At 59.1% G+C, this 18,225-nt stretch overlaps 1 protein-coding gene across 2 annotated transcripts in view; it reads right to left on the bottom strand.

Moving 5' to 3' along the window:
• The window catches only part of IFFO2 (intermediate filament family orphan 2), a 48,530-nt gene that overhangs the window by 10,363 nt on the left and 19,942 nt on the right, over window positions 1-18,225 (bottom strand). The window contains exons 2-5 of one of the 2 annotated variants that reach the window (XM_077899401.1): window positions 4,762-4,822; window positions 3,430-3,525; window positions 2,075-2,215; window positions 677-816 (exon numbers count right to left, since the gene is read on the bottom strand). In XM_077899401.1, the coding sequence (XP_077755527.1) occupies window positions 677-816; window positions 2,075-2,215; window positions 3,430-3,525; window positions 4,762-4,822 (438 nt within the window). The remainder of the gene's footprint in view (window positions 1-676; window positions 817-2,074; window positions 2,216-3,429; window positions 3,526-4,761; window positions 4,823-18,225) is intronic. The other variant, XM_077899402.1, reaches the window with a different exon arrangement.

Here is an 18,225-nt window from a genome sequence, read left to right as displayed (position 1 = left end):
CACTGAACCTGGAGTGGGCGGACATGCATGAGCTGGTACGGGGCGGCTCCAGCCCCCCACTGACCACAAACAGCCCCCTCTCTGCCACTAGCCCACAGCATCTCAGTGACAGGACACAGGCGACACATAGGCCTGGCTCTGAACCTCAGTTCTGCTTGTATCAGGGGAGCTGTCCTGGCCAAGCGGCTTCCCTTCCGGGAGTCTCAGCATCCTCACGTACAAAAGGGGTGTGAAATGAATAAATAAATAAAATCTTAAAAAAAAAAAAAGGGGGGTGTAAGGCTCCAACGTCCTCAGTTGACCATCACATCTGTAAAGCACCCTGCAGACGGAGGATGCTCAGTGGATGTCGGGGGCCCTCCCCCGGCCAGCTTGGTGGGCCCTGGTGTGTGGACCAGCTCAGCGATCCCACCCCAAGGACAACTGGGGGGAGTGTAAGGCTCGATCCGACAGGACCACCACTACCCTTTAGCCTCTTCTGAAAATGTAAAACTCCCCAAATTATAAACATTGAGAATAAACGCACATTCTTTCAGAACACCACGCTGGCCAGAGAAAGCACATGTGCAGGCGACTTTCAGCTCAGGCCACCGGTTTGCCACCCAAGCCCCAGCAATCTGGGGAAAAGGAGTGGAGCCCCAGGAAGCGGGGGGTCCGGGACAGCAGAGATACTCACAGCTGGTTAAACATGCGCTTCATCTCGTCTGTGATGTTCATGGAGCCGACCTCGTCGTCCGAGAACCGGTTCACTTCCCCGTCCTGCTCGGAGATGTCATCGTCCGAAGCCACCTTACGCTCTTTCTTTTTGGGGACCACCTGACCCGGAAAGGAAGAGATGGAGGTGAGTGAGTGGGAGGCCCTGCTGGGAGGGAGGGTGGGCTGGGAAGGGAGACGGCATCCCACGGGATGGATGGAGCGTGGCTGGGGCAGCCACTGCCGGGAAAGATGCAGAGCTCCTCTAAGAAGCAGGCGGCGTTAGCAAGAAGCGTGAGGCGGGACACATGCAGGACAGAGGATAGACAGCCTGGACCCTTCCCTCCCCCGGTGGTTGGGCCGGCTCAGCTCTGCCCTTCACCAGAGCAGCAGCCCCATGATCTGGGGAGAGGAGTGGGCCAGACCGGGGCACAGAGTCGCCTGGGATGTCTTAGAGCCAGCCAGAGAGATGGAGAAGCCCTCACCAAGGCCCAGAGGGCTCCATGCTTCAGAGCCCTCTCGCTCACATGCAAAGGCGATGGGCAGGCAGCCCGAGGTTCACCAAGCTTCCTCCACTCCAAGCAGACAAGACGCGAGCAAACCAAACAAGGCCTGGAATGGTCGACCCTGCTTCTCAGCAGAGGGGCAGCAAGACCGCACAGAGGTGGAGAGCCCGTGATCTCTCCCGCCACGCCCAAGGTCACACAAAGCGACAACACACTAGACTGCCCTGGGCTCAAGCAAAAGCCAAACCACGACCCGATATTCCAGAAGCAGCCTTTAGAGAATGACACGGGCCCTTCGGGCCGCTGGACTAGCCCCCAGCCCTCCCTGGAGGACAACCCACCGGTGCCAACTGCCCCATGGCCTTCTCCCGGGACACACACTTGCTCACTGAGAGCCGGGGGTGGGTACTGGGACACTCTTCAGTGGGACGGAAAAACAGAGGCCAACAGCTCCTCTGAAGAATTCCGGGGCTCCCACCGCCGGGCCACGACTCCCAACCTTGGCGATGGCACCCGGCGGGGCCTGTGGATCGGCCCCTGAGGGTCAGGACACCTGAGTTCCAGTCCCAGCTCCGTCTTCCCCCCCACCCCCAGCCCATCATGTTACCCCCCACCCCCAGGCGGGTGTCCTCCTCGGCCACAGGATGAAGCACTCAGCCTGGAAGACGCAGCCTGACGAGCCTAGAGTCGGCGAGTCCCTGATTCTAGGTTGTCCTGGGGAAGCCGGAGTTGGGGCAAAGGCTAGCTCTGGGGGAAGGGGAGTGGGCGGGACGTGAGGGGAGGAGCGCCTGGCCATGCAGGGGGAGGCCGGGCACTCTGGGAGGGGGCGGTGGCAGCGGGGAGTGGCGGCTGGTGAGCAGGGTGACCCTATTCACCTGGAAGATCTTGGACACGTCTTCCGAGTTCCGTTGCTGTGCGACATCGCACAGCTTGGCCGTGATATCGATCCGGCGACAGATGTCCATGTCCACCTTCATGGCCTTTTCTTGGATCTTTGTGTCCAGGTCTGTCATGGGCTGCAGGGAGGACAGCAGGGGGGTTACGTGAGCGAGGGCGGGAGCCAGCCTGGGGGGCGGGGCGGGGAGTCGCTCCGAGGCTCCTGCTGGGCAGCGGGGTGCACAGCCCGGAGTCCGAGGGGGGCCTGGAGCTTCTGGGGGGCGGGGCGGGCGGGGCCAGCGCTGCTCAGGTTGGGGGGCTGGAGAGGTGGCGGGAGCTACAGGCCTTGGCGCTGAGTGGACCATGTGAGACCCTGTTTGCCAGCCTCCCTAAGGGCTGGAAGGCAACCTCACGACAGACACAGTGCGGTGTTCATCTTGTCAGAGCAAAGGAAAAAGAAAGAACTCCCACTGTTGAAAGACTTCCTTCCCTTCTCTCCCACCCCGCGTGCCCCACGTGTCCCCCACACAGAGGGCCTGCCACGGGGTGCCCTCACCCCAGGATTCCACCCGTGGCGGACAGCAGGGGCATCACCGAAGACGAGGGGGGTCCCCGAGGACCCCAATGAGGGCAAGTCAGGTGGAACTCCACCTGGGGCCCCCGGAGGCTTCCAGCCACACCCGGCTCCACGGCCCTCAGGACCAGAAGCCACACCAGGCCGAGTCACCCGCCAGTGGGCTCCTTCTCCTTTCTGGCGGCCCCCCCGCATGCTGCCCGCTGCCCAAAGGTGGCAGGAAACGCGGGTCCCCAGCAGGAAGGAGGCTCCGGTGGCCGACAGCTCCCTGTACCCACAGTCACTCAGAAAGAGGGGTTCCAGTCTTCGAAAGGAGGCATACGCGGGCCGTCCCCAACTTTACAAAGCAACCCTGCTGCAGGCCGCTGGCCTGGGGAGCCTCTCGGGCGGACACAGCCCAGACCTAGGGGCCTCCTTCCAGCTGCCACCGGGCCCTCCAGCGCCCCCAGACAGCGAGCCCCACGGCCAGCACCCGCCCTCGAGAGTGGCGAGCTGGGACAAGTCGGTGCGAACACAAACAGACCGTGGGGAGCCCCGGGGAGGGCGGGATGGGTTAAGCAGCAGATTAATGCAGCTCTACTCAGACCAAGGGAAGCGGAAGGGGGTGGGGGGTGGGGGTGGGGGCTGGTCTCCGATGCATCCGTCATCCTTACGGGCAAACGCAGCCAGCCAGGACTCTAACTAGAAGCCGAGCTCTGGAGCCTCGGAGTGAAAGAAGCATTTTGCATGATGGGTGTGAAGGGTGTCATGACGCCTGGGGCGGCGGCCGGTGGCACTTACGTCACTCATGAGCCCCTTAAACACCACCAGCTCGGCCTTGAGCCGCTCGATCTTCTCGTTCATCTCCTCCTGGATGGCTTCAGCCTCCTGCGCCGCCTAGGGAGGACAGAGATGAGGGAGGGCTTAGGGGACCAGGCACCCTGAGGGGGAGGAGGGGCTTGGACACCTGATGTCCAACCAGGCCAGACCCCTGCGTGCTGAGGAACGGGTGCCGAGGACCTCACCCCGGCCCGGCTTCCCGCTGAGCCCAGTACGAAGCAGGGCACCACTCAGCTTAAAACGTGGCTCAAAGGAATATTTATTCTATGAAAAATGCCCAAAAGATGTGAAGAAACAAAGAGCAGGTTAATACAAGTGATTCCAGCAGGTTAAAATATGAGGTTGGTCCATGTGAAAAAAATCGCCAATAGATGACCATCTCCCATCTCAAAAATGGCAACGCTACGTGTGTCAACCCAACCAGACACACTCATGTACAGTAGGTGTGTCTTTGCACAGAAAAGACCAATAGGTCACCCGGCAATTTGTGGACTATGCAGGGGTAGATGGAAGTGAGAGTTTTAGTTTCTTCTCTGTACTTTTCTGAATTTTCCAAGTATTTGACCATGAATGTGTCATGTTGGTAAATAAAAAAAAAAAATTTCTGTTATAAAACAAAGGGGGGGGACAGACATTCATCCTTTTCCTTCTACATATTGACATTATTTTATTCTATCTCTTAGAAGATCAGTGTCTTAAATATTGGAAGGCAATTTTTTTAAATGTTTGGAAGAACTTTCCCTTGCCTTCTCGTGGGGTCGCTATTCAGAGGCCGAGAAGGTAAAGCTTGCTGCCCAGGGTACCCGGTGCATGGGAAGCGGAGCCCAGACACAGAGCTCCTGAGCCAGGACCCCAAGAGGATATTCTCACCCACCCAGGTGAGAGGCCCCCCACTCTCTCCAAGGTGTTCCACCCCAAGTTGGGTCCCGCAAGCTGGGGGTAGGGCAGCTCAAGACCATCCAGTCCTGAACTTGGTGGGGAATAATAGCGGGTGGGAAAGAGTCAGGGGACCATCACCCAGCACTCAGGGGTCAGCACTGGAACTCGGACCCAGGCTTCCCAACTTCCGTCCCTGAGCATTTTTGCAACACTGTGCCAGCCCCTTCCTAGGTCCGAAGCAGGGGGCAAGGAAGAGGCCTCGTGGCTCCATGGAGGAGGGACTGAAGCAGCAGGAGGCTGCACAGTGCAGGGGCTGACCTGGGAGTGGCCTCTGACTTTGCCCTGTGGAGACTGTGCCCCTTACCCATGTGGTTCCCACAAGCCCCTCTTGGTCGGGACCTCTGAGGTGCTCACCTCCTGCAGCGTGTCCACCATGGTCTGCAGGTTCATGCGCTTGGCAAGCTCCTCCTCCCACCTGCAAGAACCAAGAAGGACAGGTGGTGAGAGGGTGGCCTCCCCGTACCCCTCAGACACAATGCCAGCGCCCACCCTGGGCCTGTCCCCAGGCTAGGCAAGCCAGGTGCAGCAGTGAATCGATCCCTGCCTGCCCTCCAGGAGCTCCCGGTCTAGGGGAGGGGGACAGCCAGGCTGACACATAACCATATAATCAGGTGGTAGAGCCAAGTGCCGGGTTCCAGGCATGAGCACTGACCACGGGGAGATGAAGGCAGCAGGGCGGACCACCACTGCCCCTTCACACCAACTGTAAAGTGCCGTGCAAATGCGGCTCTTGCAGCATCCCACGGTAGGGAGCCTGGCACTCAGAGGCCAGGCCATAGCTGGCACCGCGCTCGGGCTCTTTGCACCACACGGAAGAAACTTTTATTGTGCTGATCATCGTGATGGCTGGAGTCTTTTTGTCCTACAGCAACCCTCATCAGCGAAGAAGTCTCCCACACAGCTATTATCCCTGTCTCACAGATAAGCAAACTGAGGCTGAGAGAGGTTAAATGTCTTACCCAGAGTCACACAGCTAGCTTAGTGGGTGGGGCTGGAATCCAAACCCCGGTCTGTTTTATTACATTAAAACAAAAACAATAAATATAGCTCTCACTTAGTCAGCGCTTATTATGTGCCAGGCCCTGTTCCAGGGCCTTCTGTGTATTGTCTTCATTGGAGCACACATTGGTTAAAGCTGGACAGGAAAGGATGAAGGGCAGGAGGCACACAGCAGCTCACGGTGCACCCCTAGTGTTAACTGGAGGTAGAATGGGATGTTAATCATAATCACCAGGGCTGTCTGGGTGGCTCAGTCAGTGAAGCATCTGACTCTTGATTTTGGCTCAGGTCATAATCTCGGGGTCGTGAGATCGAGCCGCAGGTAGAGCTCCTCACTCAGCAGGGAGCTTGCTTGAGATTCTCTCTCTCCCTCTGCCGCTTCCCTCCATCCCCACCTCCCTCTCTCTCTCTTTCATTTTTTTTTTTAAGATTTTATTTATTTATTTGAGAGAGAGAGTGTGTGTGCCCAAGCAGGGGCGGAGGGGTGGAGTGGAGAGAGAAGCAGGCTCCCAGCTGAGTAGACAGCCTGATGCAGAGCTTGATCCCAGGACCCCGGGAGATGACCTGAGCTGAAGGCAGACACTTAAGGCTTAACTGACTGAACCACCTGGGCGCCCTTCTCTCTCTCCTCTCTCTCTCTCTCTCTTTCAAATAAATGTCTTTAAAAAAAAATCATCATCATCACCGTAACAACACCAGGCACCGTTCTGCATGACATAATTCAATCCTCCTAACAACCCTCCAGCACAGCTATGCTGTTAGCCCATGTCACAGATGCAGAAAGCAAGGCATGAAGTCAGGGGCCCAAGGTCAGGGTGGGGACAGGTGGAGCCAGGACTCAAACCCAGGCTGGAGGCTCCAGACTGAGCACTTGCAACCCTGCCAGGCTCCCCACAGACCCAGGATCCATCAGAGCCCTCCCCGGACTCCCCACCCAGCTCCCCTCCCTCCCCAGAGGAAGCCTGGGGCAGGTTCGTTCCCTCCCCGCATCCTGAGACAGAGAGATGAGCTTCTCTCTCTCTCCTCACCCTAGGGCCACCTCCCTACATGGCCTCAGAGCAGGCAAGTCTGGAAGCCTTTTAGGATGCTGTCGGGGCCAGCTAAAAATAGGCCAGAAGGAAGGAATGGATGAAGGGTGCGTTACGTCACTGGCTTTTGGAAACAAGAGAAAACGGATACTGTTTGCACACACAGAGGAAAAATCCTCCTCTGCCCCACACACCCCCCTACTCCCTCGTTTCCTCTGGTCTATACCAGCTCCCCTGGCTTTGGCAGCCAGGCCTAGATCTGCCGTGGCTCCAGGGTCTGGTAGTGGGCAGGCAGGGGGTTGGGGCTCCTGCCAGGAACGAAGGACACAGAGGAAGCTAAGGACGGTCCAGTCAGTGAGAGGACCCAAGGGTCGAACCCCGACCCGACCATCTCACTGAGCACCCCCACTCTACAGATAAGGAAACTGAGATCCAGAGCATACAGGGAATTTACCTGAGGTCACCTGGGATGTCAGGGGCAAGGCCAGGAGTCCAGCCCCAGGCCCGCCGTGGGAAGTAGGACTCCAGGTAGGGAGAAGCTCCCAGGCTGCCCGAAAGCTGCCCAGCAGCATGGGGCTTGGAGGGGGGGGTTCCAGGGCCCAGAACCCAGGTCTGCCCTGAATCGTCTCTCCTGGCCCTGCTGCTCTGAGCAGGGCAGGGGACTCCGTTCCAAGCCGCCGAGCAGAGCAGGTACAGGAAAGGGCTGTAGGATGCCTCTGCAGCAGCAGCAGCAGCAGCAGGAGCACCAGAGAAGGGAGCGGTGAGGGGCGAAGGTGTGTGCACCCAGGGGCCCCGCACCACATGCACCCACTTCCCAGATGGGCTCCTGGAGATGAGCCCTGGCCCCTCTCACTTTCCTTGCGAGCAACCTTTTGATGTGGGGTCAGCAGACCCGTTGTACAGAAGGGGAAACTGAGGCCCAGAGAAGGAAAGAGACATGCCCCGAGTGAACCCCGAGCATGAACACGAGCCATGCCTTTGGGTCTCCAGACCACAGCAGGAGCCACAACCACTGACGGGCCAGCACGGTCTGCATCCCACACCCCGAGCTCAGCGCCTCGCACACAGCTCACGAGCTTTCATGTGAATTATCCTTAACCTGCTTGGGGAGAGGATTTTTCCCTAAATCCATCCTGCGGATGCAGGAGTTGGAATTCAGAGAGGTGAGGTAATGTGTCTAAGGCCACACAGCTAGTGGGCAGGGACAGGACTCAAGTGCCACCCCTGCTCTAAAGCAGCAAGTCTCCAGCTGTGATGTTGCAAGGCAATGCCTTGGGGGTCTTGCCTGGATTCAGGCAGGTCTGGGTGGGGCGGACAGCTGCATTCCTAATGAGCTTCACACACACACACACACACACACACACACACACACACACACACACCCTGGACAGCACTTTGAGCTGCCCCGAGTCTCACTGGTGTTTCTAAGCTGCGTCCCGACAGATGAGCATTGCAGCAATGATTTCACGGGCCTTTTCATTTCCAAAGCCGGGCTGGGTAGGCAGGCGGCAGGCCTGCTCCCAGAAGACCTAGGACAGACCCCCGCGTGTCCACGGCAGCTGGCCTGCCAGACCAAATCCGCTGCCCACACCGCCGCACCTCCCAGCTGCGGTGGGAAAAGCTGGCTCTGCCGGTGCCAGCGTTGACAGTGCAAAAAAGCTTTGCCCTTCAGCTGCTCTGCTGCCTGGGGTTTCAGAAGGACACCAGCGATGTGCTGCTTAAGGGGCCCCGGACGCCCCGCATTCGCTGCAGCGCTGCCCAGGAGGAAGCTTGCAGCCAACCCGAGATGTGGTCGCTTACATTTCCACACCCGTGTCCTGGGCACAGTCCCCTCCCCTGCCCTAGATCTGCTCACAGGAATAAGGTTTCAGTAAGGATGGGTGTTTGGAGCAGAGGCACCTGCATAAGCAAAGGCAGGCAGCCGGGAGGCCACTGGCCCTGAGAAGGGAACAGGCCTCCTCGGGGCTCCTAGGGGCCAAGGACTGGTCCCCACTGTGTCCTGTGAGCCTTTACCGGCTCTCACACCGGGCCCCGCCACTGAGCAGAGGCGCTCACGCTGCAGCCTGTAATGCAAACTCACGCCCCATTTTACAGGCGAGGAAATGAAGGCCCAGAGCACAGAGAGAACTGCAGCCAGGGCGAAGGCGGCCTGAGTCACCCCGGCCACCTCTGCCCACCTTGATGTGAAACTTCCAGCTTTTCATCCTTAAGATGCTGGAGAAGAGAAGGGAGAGGAGGCATGATTATTGGTCACTTTCTAGGTGCTGCTCATCGTGTTAGGCCTTCGCATACACGTAAGAGAGAAAGTACCACTTAGCCTTACCCTGAAGATTGTCCCCACTGTGCAGATGAGGACACAGAGGCTCAGATGTCACCCAATCCCCCTCCCCCGCTCCTCCTAAAACCCTAGTCATTCTCTCCACTGTCTCCAAGGCCATCTCTTCCCCAGGCCTCATGGCCACTTCAGTTCTATTCCCTCCTTGAGCTCTGGTTCCAGGGAGCCGGGCCTCGGGGTCCCCGCCTCCCAGGCTGCTTGCTCTCACGCATGGCTCTCACCCAAGGAGCCAGCCGCCACGTGGAGGATACGGATGGACTGCTCCATCTTCTCCACCTCCAGAAAGAGCTTGGGGCCCAGCCCAAGCGCCAGCTGTATCCCAACCACACGGGGGAACCTGCTCTCGCCCCCTGCAGCCTCTCCCTCCCCACCCTGCAGACACCCTTGGGACAGCAGTCTCCAAGAGCCAGCTCCTCTGAGGGCTGTCCACAGCGGCCTCTGCAGCAGGCCCCGCAGACAATGACAGAGGAGGAGGGTAGTAACCCCACGGAGCAGCTAGCATGGACCGAGCACGCACACGTGCCAGGCACCCTTTCTAGGAGCTTCCCGTGCACAGCCTCAAACAACCTCACGGTCCCCTCTAGGTATGTGATTATCTGAAGGCCAGGACCATTACCCAAGATCCCACAACTAGGAAGGTGGGGTGGTGTCTATTTCACACCTTTACTCGGAGAATCTCGCCGGAGTGAAGGCTGAAAGGGGCCAGAGTTCACCCAGTCCCCACCGCTGAGGGCGCAGATAGGGAAACTGAGGCCCGGGGTCACACAGGGAATGGACTCCCCAAGCACCTGCCTCCTCTCAGAGCCTGGGTCTCCCCGCCTACACAGGAGACAGAGTGTGGCCCCAACACCCTCCAGGGACACTCAAGAACACATCCTGCTTCCATACTCTCTGAAAGTCATGTGAGCAGCCCTCAGCTCTGATGGGGCTGGACCTCAGACTGCATTATCCTTAGCCCCAGCCCAGCCTCCTGCGCCTGCAACTCATCACCCCAATTCCTCCAGTGGCCTGTGCTCAAATCCTCCCACTGCCTGGAGCCTGGAACTGAACAGGAAATCAAGATCCCGACGAGGAAGGGACTGACGCAGGGCAGCCCGTAGACCCCCGGGGTGCAGCCCAGCATGGCCCACAGCACGGCAGCTGGATGGCGTAGCGGGCAAGGGCAAGGGCAAGGGCAAGGGCAGTCCTGGAGGGCCTCCGCGCCAACGCAAGGGACGGGCCGGGGCTCAGACTTGGGAGTCCACAAATCAGGAACTTGGATGTGTGTGCGGGCAGCGTGGAGAGCCCTCCAGCACCCATCTCAGAGGTCTCAGGCACCCCGTGCCCTGGCCTGACGGGGCATGAAGGAAACATGGGTGACGTGCCTGTTCTCGGTGGGACAAGAGGCTCAGAGGAGGGGCACCATCATACAAGTCAGCAGAGAGAACGGGTTACGATTACCCTTACTACGCTCACTGCCCTACTCCTGCACCTAGAACCCACCCACACTTGGCAAGGAGCCGAAGAGCCACATGGATTTGTTGAATGAATGAGTGAGTGAGTGAGTGAATCCGAGCTGCAAGCACTCCTCAGCCCTCCTGCTCACCCCTTCTGCCTGGAACATTCTCCGCCTACACCACCCCGGTCCAGGGGCTCCCAGGAGCGGAGTTCCCAGCACGGGCCTTCGGCTCAGCTCCACCACTCCAAGGAGAGGAAGGCCAGGGGGAGGGACCACCAGGGCAGGAAGGGGGGCAGGGAGAAGGAGAAAGCTTCCCCCTCCCACTTGCCACTGCCCTCGGGCTGGTGAGGGGAGGCAGGGATGCGAGGACAAAGAGGGCGAGGAGAGGAAATGACCCTACCTAATGACTCTGCAGCGGAGCCTCAGCCGCCACCTTAGCAGAAGGAGAACACGTGTGAGGCCAGGGGCCAGGAAGGGGGGTGACGGCACCCGCCCCAGCCAGATGTGGCCTCCCTGCATTCCAGAGGAGCCACAACCACAGGATGGACCGAGGAGAAGTCTGGCAGGCCCCTGGGGGAGGGGGTGGGCAGCTTCCCGGCCAGCCTCCCCCACCCCCACCCCCCAGCCCCCAGCCAGTGTCTCCCCGCCCCCATCAGCTCCAGATGACACACAGAGCCTCAGGAAAGGGGCCCACAAAGCCGGCCTGCTGGGGGGCGGAAAGCCAGGCTGAAGTCACTAGCAGAGGGACTGACTCACAGATTTTTCACTTCCTGTGTCGTCAGAGAAAGAGGTCTGGGGCTCCAGCTCCAGAGGAAAGTGGGTACAGCCCCAGAAAAACAATTAAGGCTTCAGGGATGGCCCATGGGGCTGCTGGGGAGAAAGTCCTGGGGGCGCCTAGGCGGCAAAAGACTAGGTTTGCATCCTGCCTCGGCCACTTTCCAGCTGTGTGACCTTGGGCAACACAATCACCCTCTCCGGCCTCAGTTTCCTTATCTCTGGGATGGGAAGCTCTCCACCCCTTTGGAGGGTGGCTGTGAGCCCTACATAAGGTGGGTGGTATGTATGGGTGAAAACATCCCATCCCATCCCGCCCTCCCCACGGAGCAGACCATAAATGTGCGGCAGGTCAATGTGAGCGGTGGAATGCCTCAGCTGGCCCCGGCGCCCAGACCTCTGAGCTGGGAGGATGCCACAGGAATGGTCCACACCTTTCCAGGGAAGGTAGGCAGCTGACACACCCTGGCTGACTCACTCAGGTGATGGGAAGCAGGCTCAGGTGAGGCTAGGCTGGAGCTGGCAGTGCAAAACTGCATTCTGGGCCAAGCCTGGGCCTGGCCTCCGGTGGAGGGCAGGTGACAGAGAACAGTTCCCACCCGAAAGGACAGGGAGCTCACCCCATTGCAGCGCAGCTGGGTGCAGGCTGCCGAGAAGGCCAGCGGCATGCAGGGCCACCCTGCCCACCTGTCTCCCCCAGTTCCTCCAGCTCCTGTGTAAGCCCCACTCGCAGATGCACAAGGCACTGCTCACCCTCCCACACGGACGGGGGGTGGGGAACAGTGTCCTGCCCTGGCCACACTGCAGAGCAGGGGGCCCAGACTAACATCCGAGCTGGGGAACGAGGTGGCCCGGCCCATGCACAGACCCAGGGAGACCTTTGGGCCAAAGGCAGTCTCCCCGGAGCCCACGGGCAGATCAGAGTGGCCTCTTCGAGGGAGCCCACCTTACAGATGGAGACCCAGAGCCCATCACCCTCTTAGCTTCCGCGGAGCCCCCTCGAGAGCTCCAATGTCACAACAGGTCAACGTCCCAGGCCCCAGCACCCCCTTGTCCCCTATCACAAGCAATTACCACTTGCGGCAGAAAAGAACCACCGATGAGCGGGAAAGGCAGTGGGAGCCGGCGGGGCCAGGGAGACAGAACCCGGACCCAGCCCTCTGAGGGGGGCCCTCCTCCATCCTGCCTTGCTCCTCTCCCGTGGTTTACCGTGAGCACCTCCTCCCTCCAGCAGAAGGAAGGCTGGTGCCCCCACTTGCCAGCTGAGAGGCCCCCCGCGCTCCCGAGCCCCGAGTCCCCGCTGTCGCAGGTGCCTCCTGGCACTGCCGCCGGGCCGCTCACCGTGCTCCTCCCCGGGGCACTCGGTGCTCCCGCCTGCACCCAGCCCCTAACCCCAGGGAAGGGACCCCGTGCAGCCGTGCCCATCAGCCGCCCGGCTGCCCAGCTGCACTCCACTCTCCGAAGGAAACACAAATTAAATGCCAACTGATTGTTTCCATGGAGGAGGTATTAATTTAATGTGTACACTTAACCAGGGCAGCCGATCCCATTAGGGGCGGGCAGTAATGGCCCGGGAAGGCGCAGCACAGGCCCGCAGCTGGGGTGGGCCGCGGTCCGGCAGCCCCATACCAGGTGCATACCCCTCCCCCGCATGCCGCACCCCCACGCACGCACACATGCACGCACCCACGGGCCTGCTTGCACCCTGAAAGGGCGGCCCCGTCCAGGCAGCCCAGCGGGCAGGGCTTGCCACGAGCGGCCCGGGCCTCACAGCATCAGAGATGCGGGGAGTCTCGACCAACCCTGCCAAGAAGGGCAGGCAACTGCCTGAGCCACCTGCTACTCTGGGATTCCTGGGAGCCCGCTCCCCGCTATCTAGGCGTCTCAGTGTCCCCCGCCGTGACGTGGGAGTGGCAGTCCCACTTTGTGGGTACACGGTTGGGGTCGGACGGACACAGTGAGCTCAAGTGAAGGGACACAGGCAGCCCTGTAACTGGTGTCGCCCTGCCTGCGCTCGCCCGGCGGGAAAGGGGAGGGAGACACAGGGCGGTAGGGCCCCAGCCACCGACCCCGGGGATCTGGAAGCAACTGCGAGAGCTACGACTGCCATTCAGCTGCCCGTGGCTTTCCCGGTGCGGAGGTGATTCTCCCTCCTTGTTCCTCGGTGGCCACGGGCAGCTGGCTGGCCTCTGGGGCTCTCCATGGGAGCCACCAGGTCTTGAGAGAGGTGGCAGGGACAGGCTGGCGAGCCCTCAGCTGCATCCCCTTCCCCAGGCCCACACTTCCTCAGGCAACATAGCAGCAGCCTTGCGGCGGGTCTTGTCTCTGTCCTTAACTTGCTGTGTGACCTTGGGCAAGTCCCTTCCCTCCTCCAGCATCACTGTCCCATTCTTGGTGCAATGGTATCCCCCTAGATAAATTTTAAGAGCCCAAACAGCCAGGACAGAAAAGAATTTCTATGGTCCCGGGGCAAAAGCCTCAAAAGCCTGACACTGACCACAAAGCAATCTGATAAACCACGAGGTCTCAAGGCAGCTTGGATGTCAGTCTTGGAGCTCAAACCAGTGTGTGCAGCAGGGAGAAGGGCAGGGGCTCTGGAGGGTCTTAGGATCAAACCCCGGCTATCCATCCTGGAGCAAGCTACCGACCTTCTCTGAGCCTCGGTAAAACCACCCACCTCATAGGGTTTTGTGCAACCATTCAACGGACTCATGTATGACAGGTGCCTAGAAAAGGGCCACCACTCAAGTGTCACCATCCTCATCCTTATCACCTCCCAATGACAGATGATCAGAGAGGTCCAGAGACTGAGAGAGTGGTCCTGGACCACACTGCAGGTTCCAGACTTGAACCCAGGACTACCTGACTCCAGAACCACTATGCTGCCACAATAATCACGTTGATGATGATGATGATGATGATGATGATGAGCTCAATGCCACCATCACCTGGCTGGGTGACCGGGACACACGGGGGTGGGGGTAGCAGAGGGAAAGAAGCTGGATGCTGGCACTGCCAATTCCGCTGCCCACAAGACCCAGCCAATTCCCTGCTTCTGCCCTCCATGCTCCCAGATATGGAGGAATGGGCATGGGCTCAGCCCTTTGTCTGACCTGACAACGGCCCCCTGACAGCAGAAGAAACCGAGGCAGGAGAGGTCCTGGCAGCCAGAGCCCAACTAGTCTCAAGACACCACCCAGCAGGCACAAGGCATTCTCATGGCTCAGAGAAGCCCCTGGTCACCTGCCCCCGTGCCGATCTGAGGTTTCGACTGTTTCTATGAGTCACCTGCTCCGGTTACCCAGTGTCCACATTCACCCAGATTCCAGCGCCACTCCCACTTTGGCGCCACATATTGAAACACCTACAGAGAGAGACCTGGCGGCTCTGCATGCCTGTAATCCAGAGCTGCATGCTGGGCAGCAGCCTGTGCGCTGCTGGAAGCCACACCTGAGTGGGCCCTACCCCCCAACAAACCAGACCACTTGAGTGACGGAAAGTCACTCAAAGGGCATCTCATGGCAAGGAGGAACCTGCATCCCAAATCATAGGCCACAATGAGGCTTCAGGGGCACCATCTCCAACCTCTTCCAGGCTTCCTGCACCTTCATCCTCTCCTCCAGGGAGCCCTTCCTGACATCCCCAGGGTGAGTCACTACTCACCCAGCAGGGGTTTCCCGTCCTGGCACACGCCTTCCTCATGGCATCCAGGGAGCTGTAAACTGTCACTTCTCTGCCTCTCCCATCACACCTGCTCTCTTAGGAGAAGGGAATGTTAAGTGCATTGACTGGAAAATGCATAATATGTGCTGGTTTAGTCACTGTTCTCCCACCTTAGCTCTGTGAGCCAGGGGTTCTCATGCCCACTTCACCGAGGAGCAAAGAGAGGTCCAGGTGCAATGCCTGGCTCCAGGTCCAGCCCAGTCCATGTGACCTTCCCGGCTGAGCAGCCTCTCAGGGGCAAATGTGTCTTACCAGCTCCATAAATCCCACTCTCCACCATGCCCTCCAACACACCCGGATTCCCATCCCGGAGTCAGATGCACAGATGTGGACTCGCGGGGGTCTCGGTCATTGATTTGGAAAAGAGCTGCTCAGCCAGGGTATTTATTTTGCCCGCTTTACTCACTTCTGAGACCCTGGAACCCAGGTGGAGAAAGGCCTTAGCATTCCACCTCCAGCAGCCGCGTCCAATCCGCGGGCGGCCCCACCACCCACCCACCCCGACGACTAGCGCACGACCAGCAAAAGAGGCACTGGCTTTGGAGTCAGACGGATAATGGGTTCAAATCCCAACATGACCGGCCACAGGCTTCTGGGCAAATGATTTCCTGCCTCTGAGCCTCCTCCCTCTTTGGACAGTGTGACACGGGGATCATGAAGGACCCACTTCAGGGCTCTCTAGTCTGTGAAGGAGGGGATATATGCAAGCTCTGGATAAATGGAGGCTCTGCTTCCCTGCCCTGTCCTGCTGCTATGAACTAGCCCTGAGCTCTCCCTGGGTCTCAGTCTCTTCATCTGTGGTCTGTGCCTTCTGGCCCTGCAGCTCTACGGAAACCATGGCCAGGGGAAGGCTGTAGTGTCATCAGGCCCCCAGGCACTTTCCTTCACCAGACTGGGATGCTAGGAAGGGCAGATGTGTGCCTCTGAGCAAAGCTCCAGGTTCCCAGCTCTAAGGTGGGTGCAAATGGAAGCCCCTACCTTGTGGGGCTGGCGTATCGAGTCTGGATGCGAGAAGTACTTAGTAGAGCCCAGGTCCTAGTAAACGCTCAACTGATGGAAGCTATGATGAGCCACGGGATGTGGTCTTCCCGCCATGGAGAATGGGTGGCTCGGCTTGGGGTAGCAGTTCACTAAGGGAACTGGCCAGGGTCCTGGGGCGCCAGACAGGATACCCGGATGCCAAACCGAACCCTCTCTATCAATGCCTGGTAACACACAGAGCCATCAAACAAAGACACAGGACGACTGTTTCATCTGTCTGGTGTCCAATCCAGCGGCGCATCCCGGCACTGACATAAAGACCCGGCCCAAGGACGCCCCAGGGAATGGCTGTCTCAGGGTCACAGAGCCCAGCAGCCCCACAGCATCCACTGCAGCCCAGCTCCGTCTATCTGTGGGCTTGGATACCACTTTCTTCCCCCCACGACAGTTTCAGCAAACACTTCACAGGTGCCCACTCTGGGAGCCAAGGGCTAGGGGGGCGAGGGGGTGGAATGAGAGTATCCCCCTCCCCCCAGAGAGGGGCTCTCCAGCAGCATCTCTGGCTCCCTCACCCTCAGGTTCTCAATCCCTCGACCCACAGGGCAGGAAGGTCTGGGCTGCCTCGTGCCCTGGAAGCGGGGATGGAAGAGGCCGCTCCTCCTGGGCCATCAGAGCCAGGAGGCATCTCTGCACTGTCCACAGATGGAGGGGACCCAGGGACAGGAGGGAGGAAACCAGGAAGCACCAACCACCTGGAAAACAGAGGGAACCACGTGGCGGGGGTGGGGGGGAACAGGGGTGGGAGGGAGGCTGGTCACTCTGCCCCTTGCTGTGTCTTTAAGTCACGATACAATACGAAGTTTACCACCATCACCGTTTTTACGTGTCCAGTGCAGTGGCATTAAGTGCACACATGCTGTTGTGCGATCATCACCACCATCCACCTCTGGAACCCTTCACCTTGCCCAACAAGCTCTGAGCCCGTTGAACACGAGCTCCCCGTGCCCTCCTCCTCTGGCCCCTGGCACCCACCTTTCTACTTTGTCTCTGAGCAGGGGACTACCCTAGGGACCTCACGGAAGGGGAACCGCACGGTATTTGTCCGCTTGTGACTTGCATATTGCACTTAGTGCAATGGCCTCGAGGCTCATCCGTGTCTTAGCCTGTGCGGGAACTTCCTCTCCTGTATCTTTTAGATTGTGAATGAGGTCGTGTGTCCGGCAGTCAAAAAATCAAAATCGTTTAAGCTTTAAAAAGACAAAAATGCCTGCTGCCTCTCCCTTTGCGGCAGGCTGCACGCGCACTTCACGAGGATTACACAAGGAAGAGAAAGACGTCGGGTAAGTGAGACAAAACAAAGCCCCACCCAGTCCCCCCTCCCCGAGAACCCTCTTCACCCTTACTTAGCTGCACATCCTTGCCAGGGCTTTCTTATGAAAGCGTAGCTTTTCAAAGTGAAAATGGGATCCGATCGTATGTGGCGCTCAAGCATGCTTTTTCCACTTAATGTACAGCAGGCATCCTTCTGGGCGGGTCACGCGGCAGGTGGCTGTGGCCCCACTGATCGACCGGGTCCTGCACTGTCATTCCCAAGTCCCAGCAGTCTGGGACATAGACACAACGCTGCGGACATCATCCTGGCACACACCTGTCTGTGCATCTTGCCCAGTTATCTCGGTGGAGTGAGCCCTGGGGCCAAGGGGGCAGACTGAGAAACGGCTTGTGTGCCCCTCTAGGGTGCTGTGTGTGCTCAGCTGCTGCTGGAGCTGGGACAGGTGCTCAGGGAGCCGAGGAAGAGCAGGGCCCCTGGGTCCCCGCCCCAGTTCCTGCAGCGACACGGCTTGGGGCCTCAGTTTCCCTAGTAATCAAAAGGCTGATAGGGGAAGACCCCGCCATAAATACGGCCCTTCCTCACCATCATTAGGGTAGCACTCTGCCCTCCCCAGGGAGCAAAGTGTGGGGAGCTCAGGTCCATCGGAGAAATGGGCCCGATTCCTCTCTTCCGAAAGGGTGGAGGTTTTCCACCCAGTGTGTGATGAGCCTTGTGCTAGCATGGGGCAAGATAAAACAGCGTCCCCCGTGGCACGTTCTGCCCCAGGTGTGCCAAGCCGCCTCACACCTCCGATGCCTGTGCACGTGCTGTACACCCTGCCTGGAGGGCTCTGTTCTAGCTGCCCCCTTTGTCACCTCTCTCTCCCTCTCCTCCTCATCTTATACCAACCTCAGTACCGAGCTTATATGCTCCCTCCTCCAGGAAGACTTTGCTGACTCCTTGGTCAAGGTCAAGTGCCCTACTTCTGTGCTCCAAAAGCCCCAGCCACTTGCTACTCAGGTTATCCGTTCACTTTTGGGTCCCCCTCTCCTTAACTCTCAAAAGATCAGGCCCATCTCTTGTTCCCAACTCCAACTCTGGAGCCCAGCACAGAGCCTGGGACACAGTAGGCACCAAAACGTTTCCTGGATAAAGGGTATACTGACTGTGTCACCTCCAGGGCCTTTCTTGGGACACCCCATCTGGAGTCAGTACAGCACTGATTTAC

Source organism: Canis aureus, chromosome 5, assembly GCF_053574225.1.
Source record: "Canis aureus isolate CA01 chromosome 5, VMU_Caureus_v.1.0, whole genome shotgun sequence".
Lineage (NCBI taxonomy): Eukaryota > Metazoa > Chordata > Mammalia > Carnivora > Canidae > Canis > Canis aureus.
Note: the sequence above shows the minus strand (reverse complement) of the source record. Positions and strands in the feature narration are given on the sequence as shown.